This window comes from Puntigrus tetrazona, chromosome 12, assembly GCF_018831695.1.
Source record: "Puntigrus tetrazona isolate hp1 chromosome 12, ASM1883169v1, whole genome shotgun sequence".
NCBI lineage: Eukaryota > Metazoa > Chordata > Actinopteri > Cypriniformes > Cyprinidae > Puntigrus > Puntigrus tetrazona.
The window spans coordinates 5,585,198-5,602,449 of record NC_056710.1 but is presented as its reverse complement, the minus strand read 5'-3'; the positions used below and the strand labels follow the sequence as shown (position 1 = coordinate 5,602,449).

Here is a 17,252-nt window from a genome sequence, read left to right as displayed (position 1 = left end):
CCACCAGTACGTGAGAAATGAGACTTAATGAATGATTTGTTTGTTTTTCATGAAGAATATTTTGTTATAGGTGTGTGCCTAACTGCAGCAAATGTATAAATAATTTCCACATATATTCTCTTTGATGAAGACTTCTGGATAATGAAACAGCCTTGCCTTACATCTGTATTGATTTATATATTTTTAAGATGAATAACTCCATTCCACAGTGTTTTTTTTCATTGTGAAATATTTCACCAAATCCAAAAAAACAGTTTTAATTTGCTTTTTTTTTTTTTTTTTTTTTTTGAGTGACCTCTATGACTTCTCTTATGGCTCTCTCTTGCCCTGAGTGTTGACCATGACTTTTCAGCAGAAATATCCGGGAACGCGTGCTGGTATTGAGAATTTAATGAGGCTTTGCTGGAGGGGCATTATCCAATTAGTCTAAGTGCTGTGTCTGGCCTCTCTCCAGTTTAGAGGCAGTGTTGATGGTAGAACAATGCCATGGCAGTTTTTGGAGAACATGCAGGATAGGGAACACTGTGAAGGCAAAAATGCCCTTTGATGGTCTTTGGGGTAATTTGAGGTCATTTTTAAAAGACTTTTCTGATTTCCTTTAAATGTGCATCAATGGATGTGGTGGCATGACTGGTACACTGGACAGTGTTTTAATTTTTTGATGTCAGGTAATGTTTTAAGGCATCTTAAAGTGACAATAATAGAAGTGCATTCCAATAACAAGATCTAAAAGAAATGGACTATACAAGTCTTTTACCACTGATGTCCATGATTAGAATTTTTAGCTTAAAAGATTTTATATTAACACTGGAAATTAACTTTATGAAGGCCTTTGGACAATTAAACATGTTTTAAGACAAAATTGTGAATACCTGTAGAGATTTTATTAATAAATGTATTACATTTATTTTACTGGATCATGAACTTTTGTTTTGATATTTGTACAATTGTATATTAAAAGCAGTTTACTTCCACTCTAGATGCTGATTTGTGTGCTTCTTCGTATCAATTTTGAGATGCTGTATCACAATAAATGCACATATATTGACCTTCCATTTACAATAGAATAAATGATGAAGAAACCCAACAATCAGACAATGAAAAGTTATTTTTATAACTGGATACCACTTACAACACAATGCTATACATTTAAAATGACATCCATACTCCTTCAGCTTTAAAATGCATTTAGAAATGTATATATAGTATGCCATTATTCCATTTTGCCAAAGCTGATTAAAAAAAGAAAATGTTGCATCAGCAATTTCCCTCCATTGACGTCTTTCCCATGTTTCCTGAATAATGTACAACGTGTTGGCTATATAGTCATAATTCTTTAGAATTGAGGATAGGAAAAACATGGTTTTATATGAGTAACTAAAGATTTGTACAGATCGATGTAGTATGAGAGGTATTGCTGAGGACGGGAATATTTGATATGCTTTTATGACGCCGGGTTCTCTCCAGGACGCAGACGTTCTTCTCATTTTTAAATAATTTACAAAATAATACAATGTGTGTGCTCGACAGTTGTATTATAATTGTGGTATATGTCGGTTTATGTTTTTTCGGAAATAGGCTAATAACAATATTATTTAATTGTGATTATATATTATATTTTGCACTTATTGCACCTATAGACTACTGCATTCTATGTAAATATTGCTTATTGTATTATTCATTGTGTCATTTTTTTTTTAAACGTGATATTTGTTCCAGGTTACAGAAGTGGAATATCTAATGTTGCATATGAGTGCGGTGTGAAGTGAAGGGGAGGAGAAGAGAGGAGGGTGGGAGGAGGTGCGGGTGGGAGTCCCGCAGAAGGAGCGTTTCAATCCCAACATGAATTCCACCCGCAATCTGACCGACAACGCACGAGCGATATAAGCAGACATCTCGGCGCCTCGCGCAAGCGGACACTTTCTGAAGTGTTTCCCATCCGCGTCTGCTTGTTTTCCGCGGATGCCCTTAACGTCTTCCTCGTGACTTCAACATCGCCGCGGAACGGGATGAGGTGGTAAATGTCGCGTTTCGCATCTTTTTGCTCCGGTTGAAGCCGCAGGAGTATGTGATCATGTTGGCGACGCGCTGCCTCCTCCTGTGGGCTGCGGTCACCGCGCGACTCGCCGTGACAGGTGAGCGACGAACGCCGAATTGGGGGCTGGTTCGTGATATTGATACAAGCTCCATAGCTGTAGCTATTTATGTATGTTGTGCGCCAACAGGTGCAACGATTTCTTCGTTTTACGAATGGCCCCGTTTTCTGTCACGGGCATGGCTGTGAATTTTCAGCGTCGCGCCAGAATACGCAGTGATGCCGCAGGCTAGATAGAGTGCAGCGGCTGTAAACGCATAGGAATTACTAAAACATAGAATCGTGGCTTGGACGATTGTCTTAGAGTTTTATATGGATGTGTCCTATATTGAAAGGCTGGGGCAGCAGCATCAAGCGGGACGGAGCGGAACGGGAACGCGAACAGAACGCATATGCAGAGGAGCTCACGCAGCCCCAGCGGCTGCTGCAGCGGACTGACGCGGAGGAGGAGCTGCCGCACGGACACTTGGGTACTCTAGTAAAGATTGATGCTGATGGAGCGCATGTGAGTGACTCTACACTGAAACATGAAACATGAAATCAAAAACGACCTCTTTCACTTTCTGTCCCTGGTTTTAGGATGAGCGATACATGTGAAAAACAAGAATTTATCTTCTTCTTCAACTTTTATCGTAATATAATAACTTGCTCCCCCTCTGAAATGACTTTACTCTTTGGCTGGTGTCACCAAACTCTTATATTTCCAACCCCTCCCTTCCTTATACTTGCTGAGTCCGAATTTGTGTGCCATCAGCGTATTACTGCACTTGATGAAAACTTCTCGAGTATTAATTATACATAATTTAGCACATTTGTGACGTTATCGCTGTCATGTGATCAACAACTATAGCTTCTTTATTTTTTATTTATCACTTTTTACGAATATATCCACCTGCGTGCTCTCTAGGCACAAAAAGTGGCAATTGTTCTACTCTTGACATTTTTTCTTTTAACATGTAGACCACCATCCAGTCAGTTATAATATTTTTTTCTCACTTTTTAAAACATTTAAGGATGTTTTGAATGCGCTTGCATGTTTTAGTGTTTTTTTTAAAAGGCCATGATTTGAAAATTCAAGTTTTTGTAGTGCTTGTTAATTAAATATTTTGGTTATTTTGATTCGCCTGGCTGCCAATAACAGTGTAATATTCTCAGTTCTTTGCTGAGCTCTCCATCTGGGCCCGCACCGGATGCATTCCAAGGTTCCACATGTACAAAAATCTCACAGTCTTCCAAATACAATGGCATCTAATCCCAAGAATAAATAAAATGGTATAACCTATTGCTGTAACTGCAATATGCACGTCTCCTCCACATTTTGATTAATAATTTACTGGTAGTTTTTTTAGATCTCCTAAATCATTGCATTTGACTCCCCAAGTCATGAACATTACTGTTTGATAAATAACATTTCTTCTAAACCCATCTGTCATGAAGACTGTAAAGCTTAGAGAGAATTGGCACTGAGCCCTTTTCAGAGGGGTAAAGTGCACATTAAAGGTTCTACTTGTAAATGTATACGTTAATGTAATATTGGCTTCTTGCTCTAGAGGAAGGGTAGAATATTAATGGTTGGGGGAAGAGTAAACGGGCCTGTCTCAGCGATGGTATAGACTGAATCTATAAAGGGTTAGTTCACCTAAAATTTCTGTCATCTTGAATCCTAAAGTCACACATCACCAAATTGCCATGGTAAGGGCCTCCTATTTGCAAGGGTACTCAGTCTTGAGATTTCAGATTAGATGTGTTCTATGTTTGTTCGTTGGTCTTGGATTAAATCCCTTGGTTCATATAGATTAGGTTTACAGTTACATGGACTTTTAATTTTTAATTCATTTGCACTTTGAAGATGAACAAGAGACTTATTGGTTTAGAATGACATGAGAGTAAATGATTTTTCACTTTTGAAATTTTTTTTTATATTGTTAATCATTAATTTAATTAAATAATACAAAATAATTAACTAATAATTATATTATTACAGTTAAAAACGATAATATGCATTTTATAAAATTGCATTTATATAGAGATTCTATAAATGTAAGTTAATATCAGTTTTTCTACATTTTTTTATCCACCAACAACAAACAGGCAGGATATTATCATATATTATCATATTACATTGTATCATGATACAATACCAAGGGGTCCTATCACCAAAAAAATGACATGACACTGAATGCTAATGCCAGACTAGATTAGACAACACAATGATTGTTAAGAGAGTTCAGTAATCACTCTGTGTTTTCCAGTTATAGGCAAGGCAAGGAAATTCCTTTATGTAGCAGATTGGACTTGACATTTAATTAAAAAGGCAGAAAAACTGATTCTTACTCTTATTGGTTGTTGCTGTTATTTGTATAGATAATACTGATTTGCTGCTGCTGCTGATGTTATTGATTACTATTATTATTCTTTTTTTTCTTTTTTTTTTTTGCACCAGTGAGACCATCTTGAATAGTTTACCCAAAAGTGAAAATGTACTTATTCTCAGGCTATCCAAGATTGTGTTTCCTCAAAGGAGCTACTAAAATATTTTAACTTCAATCAATATTTTATAGCTGTGTAATATATAAAACATTTTTTTGACCTAACATAAAGTATTGTTTTACACTCTACCCTTCTCTGTCTGTATTTGATCTAACCCACTGTACAATGCTAGACTGTAGTTTTTGAATGATTTATTTAGTACAATAAATGAGTGTGGATGCATTCCCCACTTCTTGCATTGAGGCAGGTATTCGTTTTCGTGCCTTCGACTGCAAGTATTGCAAGGTGATCGCATTTCACACCCGCACCGTTCGTCTCCTGTAACCAGGGGTGCAATATATACCACCTGTCTGTCAAAGGCCATTTTATATCCTCATAACCTTGAGCTGCTTCACCTGACACTGGTGCAGAGCACTCGACAACCCTACGTGACCGTCCTTCAGGCACTAGACCTGACAATTTCTTTTTGAATTTGTACTTTGTCACCTATTCCCTCTCTTTTCCTCCACTTTCCTGTCAAAATATCTACTGTCCTTACTCATAAAAGCGTAACAACATTTAGGCATGGCTTGACAGAGTTGGAGGGTGAAGTGTGTTATCTATGCTAAACGGTTAGAGGGGCTGGTTTGATTATGTCAGTTTTGGGGCAGAGTAAGGTACATTTTGATGAAAGGTTATTGTTGTATTGTTGGTTGAAAGCCAATTTAGTTGCTGTTGGTTTTTAGTAGGCTCTCTTGTTTTGATATGGTACTGCATCAGGGGCCTGCATCTCCCACCAGTAGAAAGGTCTCTATCAGTAGAAACTGGCAACTGACTGCAAATTGCTGCTAAAGTAGCATCCAAACTGAAAAGAATCCTAAGAAATGATTTATACACAACGTACACAACAACACATAATTCCATATGAGTTTACATTTACATGTTAAATTTTTTTAATTTAGCTTTACACAAGGAATACAAGGAGTTTTTTTTTTTGTCGTTTAGCATGTTGCTGGCAAAAAGTGCGCGTATTTGTATTGAATGTTCACTTTTAGTGAATCTGAAGTCTTAAAAGTATATATTTATATACGTTGTACATGACAATAGTGTAAGAATCAGGACATAAAAGCTCAATTACGTGTACACATTCATGACTGGTTAACACACTGTAATAATGTATCATTGCAAGTTTTACTTTAAAATAAATTACAAATATAAGGGCACCTATTATGCAAAATTCCCCCTTCAAACCAACAGCCTCAATAGGAGTGCCATTTTGATTCTCAAAGCAATATGACATCACATTGTTTAGGCCCCGATCACGGACATTGAATTGGAAGTCCTGCATTACACTAGTTTTTACCATTAGCGAGTTATGTTGGTTGTATGCTGTCCTCCATTATCTCCATGCTCAAGCAGCTTTAACATCAACAATATCTTGTAAGCAATCCCAGTTTTTGGATGTAAGACTGAACATAAGAGTTTTATTTTTGTAAGGAATGTAGTCTAAATCTACCCAAATAAATATGTGTCTGCAAAAATTATTTTACTCCAGATAGTCATGTTGTTATAGTGCATAGTGTTTGTGTGCTTATGTTATCAAAGTATTTTAGTCAGTGTGTGCTGTCTGTTCAGTGATGCATAGTTGATGACAGGTAACATAGCACTATTAGTCATGTTCCTTCTACTGTAGAATGCATAACAGTGAAAAAAATATGTTTGGGAGTCACATATTTAGAGTTTTCATATTCGTGAGAAAGTCATTAAGTTAGTTTTGGTCTATTTTTGCTTTGCTATTAGGCTAGTTTTGCAGAGCTAGGAACCTATCATATAAATAAAAAAATGTATGTATTTTAATGTATTTTTAATGTATGTATTTTTACTTATTAGCAATTATTACATATGCAGTCTGTCTTTAGAACAACAGTTAACAGTAGACAATGAAAGTCACGGTTACAGTAACTTAGAACAGTAAGTTTTTACTGACTGCATATGTGGCCAGAGTAATGTCTGTTATGTAGGATGCCTAAGACAGGGAGACAGGAAGAAGGACAGCTGATTGTTCTTGCTGTAGCAAACCATGTATTCCCCCACAAATGTCAAGGAATTTGCAGTTGCCTGGAAGGTAACATCCTATAGAAACAGCTGGCAAGTCCTATTCTGTCCATGAGGATGAGATGCACTGTACTGCGATAAATGGTCTGGATGATATCCTGTTTCCCAGTGTTCAGATGCCACTAAATCTGTGGTGAAGAGGAATGGCTTGATTTCAAATTGTAACCAACCTGCCTGTATCTGTTCTTTTTTCTCTCAGCCCATCCATTTGGCTCAGATCTCGTTCCAGGTGACGGCGTTTGGAATCCCATTTGTTCTAGACCTGGAGCTTAATCAGTATGTTCAAAATTCCACTCATAAAAAACCTGTATGCTTTACTTTGAAACAATTCTCACTTCAGTAATGACTAGAAAATGCCAGAAATGATTACAAAGAATTAGGACCTTGATTTCAACATTACATTTTAATGAATGAAATTGTAATTTCTTGTAAAACGGTAACCTTCCAAAAATAATTTTACAGTGCTCTAGCAGATTTCAACTCTCTATGTTATTATATTATACCATTATATTAATGACAATTATTTGTGTGTCTGCAGTGATCTCTTATCGTCTAACTATGTTGAACGCCACTTCGATGAGGATGGGCGACCTTTTCAGAGTCTGGTAAGGAAAATAATATCCCTTTTTTCTGTGTCCCTTTTTATTGATTTTTGAGATTGATATTAGATCCCCTGTTGCAAATAATATCTTAGCTGCAGTAATATAACCCTTATTATGTACCATAATTCCATAGTAATATTGCTGTATTGGTTTTTGTTAGGGATAAATATTGTTATTTTTGAATAATATAGTAAGGCATTGAATTAACAAATTCCTCAATAGCTGTAGTTCACTGCCTGTCTTAATGTAAACATCAGAGGTATAATATGTGGGTCTGGGAATATACCCACTCCCTTTCTTAGCGCTCGATGCAGCAAGGCAAAGGAGTCTGGGAAAGCATCCGCCCCTCCTGTTCAGTGTCAGCCACGTTTGACCAATCGCAGCGTTGTTGCTATGACAACTGCTTATAGACAGTTCTAGTCCACTTTGTCCAACTGAGTCAGAGAGAGAGAGAGGAGACACACACACACACACACACACACACACACACATACACACACACACACAGAGGAAGAATAAAGCATTGAGTGGAGAAGCCGAAGTCATTAAGCAACTACACTGCAGCAGAGACACAGAAACCAGGACTGCAGTGCAGAAAACTACAGCCAGACTGGTAGAATGAATCCCAGCAACATTCGAAAATCAACCTCAGATATGCCAGTCACACCACTGACATGAACGTCTCCTACGCGTTCAAGTGTGTGGGCGCCCGCTTACAGACCCCACGGCTCTTAAATTTATTTTGTGTAGCGGACATGATGGATGATTCCTCAAATCCTGTATCTTATCAAAAGGATGTAGCTGTTGCTTCATTAAGAGATCAGATGCATTTTCACCAATAGAGTGAAATAGAGCAATGAAACCAAAACATCAGATTTGAGAGGGGGACTCGTTTCACACCAGACAGGAAGAAAAGGGTTTGATGGACATTGAAAAAGTGATCTGATGAATTTTAATGGGGGATGTTGCCGTGGTTACTGTCATATTTGAGGGCTGTTCACTGTGTAATCATTTTACTTCGATACAGTGTGTGATTATGAATGTGTGTGAGATTTCAGGGAGGAGAGCACTGTTACTATCACGGTCATGTGAGAGGAGTTCAGAGGTCATGGGCAGCTCTCTCCACCTGTCATGGCCTACAGTAAGCAGAAACCCTTTATCTGCTTCAGCAGTGCAAAGAACAAACACACTCCATTATCTCTGTTGTTTTACAGTTGTTTTAAGCAACTGTTGTTTTTGCGCTTGCTGACAATAATATCAAAAATCAGTTTGGACATTTTTGGAAAACTATACATAATGACTAAGATTGGGAAATATGCCCCATCTTAAGAACAGTGTGCATTTACCTCTAAATTAGATACAATTAATCTTTGCTAATAAGTCACCGAAGCACAATATATGAAGTTAATTCCCAGCTGAACTTTTACAGAATTTATTAATAACTTTTGATATCATACTTATTAAAATGTACATATATTGTCTTTAATGTGTACATCTTCAATGTAAAATTGTTTAGGAAATTTTCTTTAATAGTGTGTTGTTTGACAGGCAGAGCAAATTTCTAGTAAAATGGATTCATGTGAAAGATACATCCTATGGCTTATAGACAGATATATAAATATATTTACATATTTAATTGAAATTAGAGTTTGGTTTAATTATTTCACTCAATTATTCTATAGGTTTTAAGGAAAGAAAACAATATGCAAATCTGCATTTTTATGCTGTATTAGGATTGTTATCACTGGAGTGTTTCACATTTGTGATGTTGGTTTGCCAACAGAGGGATGTTCTCAGATGGCAACTTTTCATACGGCATTGAGCCCTTGCACAACAGCAGCGATCAGGTCAGTATGCAGCTGAAATATTCATCTCTCTCAACTTTCTCTTGAGGAGAATTGTCACTCTATCTGCCTGTTGCAGTCTAGAGTAGATACACAATCCCGAGACAGAAGAGACAGCGAAGCACTGAATATTAGCCACATGCACAGAAATATGCATTACGCTGGTTGACTGACAGGTGAATCAGCAGACGTCTGTATGTGGGACGGAGGTGAAGAGCAGAAGGAGAGATGTCGAGTGAGAAAATATGAGACAGTGCAGCTTATGCATGATATTAGAGCAGCATCGCATTATGATATTGAAGTCTGTCAAGAATCATAAGATCGAGATGTGAAATGAAGATTGCATTGTTTTAGAACATTAAGCAGTATCCGACATTATTTGCGAGACAAGTGATTCATTTGTACCATTTAATTTAGATATTAAAAGTACAAAGAACATATTTCTCGCTTCATCGTGACTAACAAGACTATTCCGGGTTAAATGTGGATTGAACTCTGTCAATAGCATCTGTGGATTGCGGTTAATTACCAGAAAACATCATTCCATTCGTCTCTCTCGTTTACAGTGATGCACTTGTGTTGGAAGCCTACCAGGCACGGCAGGTGGAGGGTGTACGAGCAGAAATGTGACACTTGTATTTTGGTTAAAACACCCTCGTTCAAATTTTCAGTTTAAAAACACTGGTTCCCGCAAAAAAAAATCTATGATTTTTACACCGGCTTTTGGATTTTTGCAGATAATGAACTTGTGACCAAGTGTATTTATTCTAGGGAAACCCTTTTCTGCCACTGAATAAAAAATAAAAAACATAGTTACAACTTTGTCTTACAAATCTGAATTTTTTTTTTTTGTTACATTTCATAATATTGTCCTTTTTCATTGCATGTTATAAAACTTGCCATTCTGAGTCTTGTTTTCTTAATATCTTTTATAAACTGAGTTTGTATCTCGCAATTCTCAGAAAACACACTCGCAATTGTGAGTAATAAAGTCAAAATTCCAGGATGTAAAGATGCTATTCTGACATTATAACTTGCAATTGCAAGTTTATACCACACAATTCTGACTTTTATTTCCACAACTGCAACTTTGTCTCACCATTCTGACTTCATAACTCACAATTGTGAGTTTCAAAAAATCTTATGACATAAAAAGTTGTAATTTATTATTATTCAGTGGATGAAACAGGCTTCCATGTGATTCTCTTCATCATGGTAATCTGAAAAAAAAAATTAGCATTTACTAACTGCAGTCTATAAACAAACTATCCCACAGTCACCTGATTTCAACATCACTATTACTAAGCTTCTGACAACGTAAAAAGGTTTGTTTAAAAAAAAAAAAATCATAAGTAGGTGTATGTAGTTTAATATACTGGTGTATGTTATGGGATTCATTAAATATCATAATATGTCTTGTGTTAACTCCAGGCCTACATGATGATGGAATGAGGAAATGAACTTGTTTTTTTTTTTTGTTTTGACCTATCTTGACCTATCACCTATTTTAGTGTGATGAGTTTTTTTTTTAAGACGGAGCTGCTGCAAAAGTAACCAAATTTATTTTAAGCATAGATGAACTGTAATCATTTTGATGTCTATGCTGTTTGCATGAATTAAATTACCTTAGAATGACTGTGTCACAATTCATGGTGCATTTACAGTAGCATGCCAAAGGTGTTCAGACGATAAAATGCAGAAGTATTTATACTCCCTTCCATTGATTTAAGTTTTTTAGCCCTCCCATTTTTTTATTCTCTCGTTTATCTGTATTTGTTGTCTGTCTCTTCTTCACTCTCTCCCCACTCCTCTTTCGCTTCTCTTAAATGGGTCATTTTCATAAAGTATTCAAAGCCACATGTAAAGTGTCTCTCTCTGTCTGGGTAGATGGGAGATTAATAATGGATAGTTGTGTAATAGCCTTACATGGCAGAGCCCAGTACATCAGTGAGCGTTTCATCTGCAAGAAAATGTTACCCAACAACAGGATACAATTCAGCCAGAGATGAGCAGATTTTGTTGATTTTTTTTTTTTTTTTTTTGGTAAAATATATTTTCCAGAATATATTTTATAAATAGATTTTAAAGCATGAATTGTCTGCATGACTTCCTCGGGAATAGTAAGGGCGTGGCCTGCTTTTCTCTAAAAAGAAAAAAATTGTCTAAGGTGTTATTTTGAAGAGGCATGTAAAAATTATTGCTGATCAAACAACAGCTGGTGTTTTATATGTGAAAATATAATTTGCATGACCTCTATCTTCAGTACAGACTGCTTTAAAAGAAATAAATCAAGTATATTTCAATATACAGTATATTTCAATATAGGCTTAGAAAAACTGATGTTCTTGAAAAAATCCTTGTTTAATGAAACATGATACACATAAACAATAGGACATTCTGAGGATTCAAAACACATTTCATTAAAGATGCATCACAACAACCACAAAAATACTAACTATTTGAATAAGGAAATTTACATGTTGAAATTTACGTAGCCTGCATTTTCTTTGTCAGGTTAAGCTAAACAGCATATACTAATCCAGCAGCAAATACATTTATATGTAAGTTACTAATTATTATGAAATTATAAAAAATAAAACAAAGAAGTCATACATATATTAGGGCAGTTACAAAACTTTGTATTGTTTTTATAAGCTTCTTATTTGGTGATCTAATATTAGAAAGGGTTTCAAAGTATACTTTAAGATCAGTGTTACAAAATGTAATATATGATGGTTTCTTCTGAATTACTTTTGACTTGGTTGTTACCCATTAAGACTAATTAACAAAACTTCTGCATAAAACATTTTAATTTTCACCCATTTCAGATACCAGGGGGCGCTATAACTTTAATAACCGCTAAACTTTTGAACGGTGCGTTTACATTTAGCAGTAACAGCTTGTTTTATTTTAATTTTATTTATTATTTTTACTTTGCTGAATTGTTTGGACACCATTAATGGCCCACGGCAGCTATTTGGAGTCTTATTAACCCACCATGTGGCTAATGACAAGTTAAAAATGCTGCATACAATATTAATGAAGGTTTCATAGGTAATTGCGCGTGATCTTTATGTAAAACTAATGAGACTTCCATTATTGTTACACAGGATGCAAATACTCATGTTGTGTACAGAACAGCAGACATCCGATTGAGACCACACTCATCAGGTAAAGTACAGATTCTTCTCATTCGACAAATGTAAAAATGAACCTCATGTCATTTATATTCAATGAACCACACTGTCATGACTTCTAGACTGATCCACTTTTTTTTGTTTGGAAAAAGATCCACTTAGACTAATTATTGTGTAGAAAAAAATTATATATTCATTAACGAGTGAGCTCTTCCTTTAATGCAGTAAGACATAAGCAGTCTCTGTCCTGTATGATCTATACTCTGGTTTTCTTCATCATTCAGACCATTTCTGCTTTTGCATCCTTCCTGATCTCTCTCTTTCTCCGTCTGCTGCATATTGATTTTCTGCATAGATCATTTTTCAGTAATACACATCTTTATCGATCCACTGAAAGCTGACGAGTGGAAACTTTTTGTTCGGGATGGTTTTCTTCCCTATATTGCTGCTTCTCTTCCAGGAAGCACCAGGAACAGCAGTGACTCTGACATTAACAATGACTATCCTGTTTCTATGGAAACGAACGAGCCGGAGCTCACAGATGGGCTGAGACGGGCAAAAAGACAGGTGAGAGTTTTTATTTCTGACATCAGTTGATAATTTGTTTTTTTTTTTAGGTGACTTTCACTTTCACTGCTACTTAATTAGAAACATCAGTAAACACAGTGATATAGTGAAATATTATTACAGTTTAAAATATGTAATAATGTGTATAGCTGTATTGTATTTTAAAATGTAATTTATTCTTCTGTCAACAAATCTGAATTTTAAGCAGCCACAACTCAAGTCTTTAGTGTCAAATAATACTAAAATCATTCTAATATCCAAATTTGCTGAAGAAATGCTTTTTATAAATGTTGAAAACAACTGTGAAGTTTTACTTTTGTGGAAACTGAATAAAAATAGGAATTGCTTTCTGTACTTACCCCAAACCTCTGAATGGTAGTGTATCGCACAATCAACAACAATTAAACATAATTTTCAAAACTGGTTACAATAAGATGTGCTTCTTGAACACCTAGCTCAAGAAGACTAAAGACTGCAGTAATGGCTGCTGACAATCACAGGAATACATTACATTTTAAAAATAATTTAAAATAATAAAGCGTTTAAATGTTTAAATTGTAATAATATTTTATGATATTACTGTTTTTATCTTAATCATTAATCTTAGTCTTAACCTAATCTATTAACCAGCTGTACATCAGCCAACATGTACACTGCCCAAATAAAAGAGGTCTGTAAATTAAACATAAATGAAACATAGTTCCTCAAATAAGAAGTAGTCATCATCACCATCTAGGACTATGTTAATGAGGGCCATTTTACATAAGTGATTGAAAAGACAATACAATGTAATATAAAGATGAAAGGTTAATGATTGCACTGTTGTTGGACATTTTTAGGCAGTGTAGCATTATAAAAACTATGCCAACTCTTGAAGTTCAGCACTGATTAGGTGTTTAAAATGAATATAGTGATGACTAAAATGAAATAATTCAGTTATTTTTTGTTAACTGTTGAACAAATTCACCAAATCGCACTGAATTGTCTGTACTGAGTAAGCGCTGATCCACAATATGTACTATCAAAACATTTTCAGACATGCTTGACAGTCACTCCAACTTTAAATGAGCCAGTATGGAGTGTCATAGGATCATATATACTCCACTGGAGTATATGATCCTACGATGCCAGTGCTCCATTTACTCAAACAGTAAACTAACTGAACAAGTGTACCTTAAAGGGGAAGGATATTTCTGATGTCTTTTGCTGAATATCAGATATAACATAAAATGCAATGGAAATATATTTAGAGGTAATTGATCCAGCTCACAAAACAGCAATGCAATGACATTAGTTGTTGACTCAACTGTACATGCTATGAAAGGAAGGTTTTCTGACATTTTTAGGTGACCAGCCATTCAGAACTTCTACTAGCCAGAACAAAATATCAGAAAAAACAAAACAAAAAGGCACAGTTTAGAGTTAAATATATTTATTATGAAATCAAATTCTGATTGTTCAATCTGCAACTAAATCCTACCTCGCAAAACCTTCTGTGACTTTTGTTTTTTTGGGGAGTAAACATTGTTGTAAAAAACAAAACAAAAATAGAACTTGCTTCAAAATGATTGACATCTCCTGATCTCTTGCTGTTTTATGGAGTTCATCTGTAGAGCAAAATTCTAAAGTTATTTTTTTTACAGCAAAAGTAAGCCACATGGATTTGAAATGATGTAAGTGTGAATAAACGATGACAGAGTTTTCATTTTGGATGAATTACTCATCAACTGGCTGCTTCTGTTTTTAGAACAGACCTGACTAGGACAAATACAAAAATAAAATAGTTGCATTTCATGAACTCTCATCTTTGCTGCAAGAAAATATAAAATTGACTTTATAAATAAAGAACACTTGCTTATCGTAGAATAATACATTTGAACTATTTGCAAATGATATTCTTTTTGCAAATAATGTATATTTTGATATGTATATGACATCCTAAACATATAACAATAAAACACAGGTAAGTGAAAGCCATAATGTTTACCATGTTCGAGTTCAGTTTTAAGGACGATAACTACAGTTTACTGAGATAAATACATGTACGAAAGCAAGAAATAGCATAAAACAGCCTGGCAATGAGAAAGATAGACATTTTTGCAAATATAGCCATTTAACAGTTCCGTTTGAGAACCTGTTTTTTGATTTTGTATACAAAATGTGGGCGGTCAGTGGGTGTAACGTCTGAGACTGAGACTGTGAAATCACTTTATGTTAGCACGGATCGTTCACATCAGAAAAAGGCTAAAAATGTGTCAACCTGTGTAAAGGTGGGAGGGTAGAGGTTGGGAAAATGTGAGAAAGACACACAAAAGCAAATAAAACACAGGCCTACTACTCATTTAGTATGCAGCTGAATGAATGCCGAAATGTGGGTGGAGACTGGTGGGTGCACTGTAAATATAACCCAATGACAAAAACTCCCTTCCATCTATTCTAAAAGAGAGGCAACGGCGCAGAGTGACCTGCTCATCTATTATGGCCGAATTAAAGAGAATTTTTGTAATAATGTATTATTTTAATGTGTTATTTTACAACCACTCTTTCTCTTAACTATGCAAAGCTGCAGTGCTAACCAGCATTGTTGTCATTATTATCAATTTGAGGATCAAGGAGCACCCATTGGTGAATGACTCAAAAGCAAAGCTAAATATAATTAAGTAATATTTAATGTGGATAATTAAGCAACTAACTAGAAAATCCTTGATCAGGTAAATGACAAGTATTTGTTAGCATTACACCAAAAGTTGAAGGTCATGTGGATGAATAATTGACATTTCCGCACTTCATGAACAGACAGTGACTTAAGTAGCACTTAAGGACATTCACACGAAGTGGAAGGGAAACACGTAAACAGGAACAAACATTTGGAACCATAAAAACCCTCTTAAGAGTTTCCACTGGGTAATGCTAATCAACAGGTTTTGCCAACCAAGGAAATGTGAAAAAGGTTAACTCAGTAACTTTGTTTTTAGTAAGCCTTTTTTCTGCAAGCCTCTGAAAAAAACAAGCGCGTCTGATCTCTCTCCCCTTAGTGACTTTGCAAAGGGATCTCATTATAATATTACCACCCCTTAATCTGTAAGATAACGTTGACCAGTTCGAATGCCGTGGCACAAGTTTGAGCAAAACATGCTAACAAGAGAGCAGTGGATTTATTGATTTTCTTTTCTGTAACTTCTATTGCTGCTGCCACAAAGATCTAATATAAACGTGTGATTTATTTTCATTTATCAGACATTAACTGGCTGTTTTTGTAACTTTTTACGTTTTGTAATGTAAACCTGTGTGTGAATGAGAACTTATTTTATCACCCACATGCCTTTGACAGGCCTTTCTATCCGTGTCCTTCAGATGTGTAGACTCAGGAAACCGTAACATATCAGAAGTTTGGTTTAAAATGCATGACTTTAGTGCAATAAAACATGACAGTCATATTCAAAACAGATGTTTTAGCAGGTACAAGCTGTAATGGCACATATCAATTCTGGAAAAGGGGGCAGGGAGTAGCAGCTTATTTGCATTTAAAAAGACAGGCACAAAAATAGTTTTTCTTCTTCCAGCATTTTCAAAATAACAATTAATGATAATTTTGAGCTGAAACTTCACAAACACATTCTGGGGACACCAGAGACTTCATGTATCTTGATTAAGATAATATATAATGACTTAATCATTAAAAATTGACTTTATAATTCAGCACTGTAACATCACCATTTTAGAGTGTAGACTGGACACAAAAGGCGTACACTCTTCTGTCCCAGCCTCACCATATGTTTTCTACCCTTATTGTAAACTTTTCTACATTTTGATTTTTCAACATGTACTTAACACTGGCTGTATCATGAACATTGATTATCATTACAAAAACATGTCACAGGGGGACACCTGTAGGATTTTATCACAGAGGTGATTCATTTTATTTTTTTCAAAAACAACTGTAAACATTGTTAAAATGTGATTTTTTTTTCTGGATTATTAGCTTCTTTGAGACTTGAGACCCAAAAGATTAAACAGTCAGCGAGAGCTGTTTTGTTGAACTGCACAAGCAAGGCCTCTTGCAACGTGCCATTGCTGCTGAGGTTGGATGCAGTGAGACGGTCATTTAAAATTTCTTAAAAGATGCTGAGAATTATGGAACAAAAAAGTGGTAGACCCAAAAACATTTGCCCTACACTGAGCCAAAGGATCCAACAGGCTGTCTGTCAAGACACAGGTCAGTTGTCAACGCAAATTAAGGTCAACCCTTACTGATGCTGACTTGAACTCAAAAAACCATAAGACGGCATCTGCAAGAGAAGAAAAAATGTCTTCAAATGCCATGTCTCCTTCCACACCACAAACTTCCCCATTTGGAATTTGCAAGGGAGCACCAAACATGGAAGGAAGTTTCATTCTCTGATGAGAAAAAATTGAACTCGGG

General features: G+C 35.6%; 1 protein-coding gene across 3 annotated transcripts in view; it reads left to right on the top strand.

The window, feature by feature from the left end:
• The first annotated feature begins 1,786 nt into the window (after window positions 1–1,786).
• The window catches only part of adam11 (ADAM metallopeptidase domain 11), a 36,056-nt gene continuing 20,590 nt past the window's right edge, over window positions 1,787–17,252 (top strand). Inside the window, exons 1-8 of one of the 3 annotated variants that reach the window (XM_043253870.1) lie at window positions 1,787–2,135; window positions 2,431–2,600; window positions 6,879–6,955; window positions 7,218–7,284; window positions 8,340–8,422; window positions 9,065–9,128; window positions 12,236–12,296; window positions 12,723–12,829. In XM_043253870.1, the coding sequence (XP_043109805.1) occupies window positions 2,075–2,135; window positions 2,431–2,600; window positions 6,879–6,955; window positions 7,218–7,284; window positions 8,340–8,422; window positions 9,065–9,128; window positions 12,236–12,296; window positions 12,723–12,829 (690 nt within the window). In that variant the 5' untranslated portion in view covers window positions 1,787–2,074. Of the gene's footprint in view, window positions 2,136–2,430; window positions 2,601–6,878; window positions 6,956–7,217; window positions 7,285–8,339; window positions 8,423–9,064; window positions 9,129–12,235; window positions 12,297–12,722; window positions 12,830–17,252 lie in introns of those variants that run through there. The other 2 variants (XM_043253872.1, XM_043253871.1) reach the window with 2 other exon arrangements.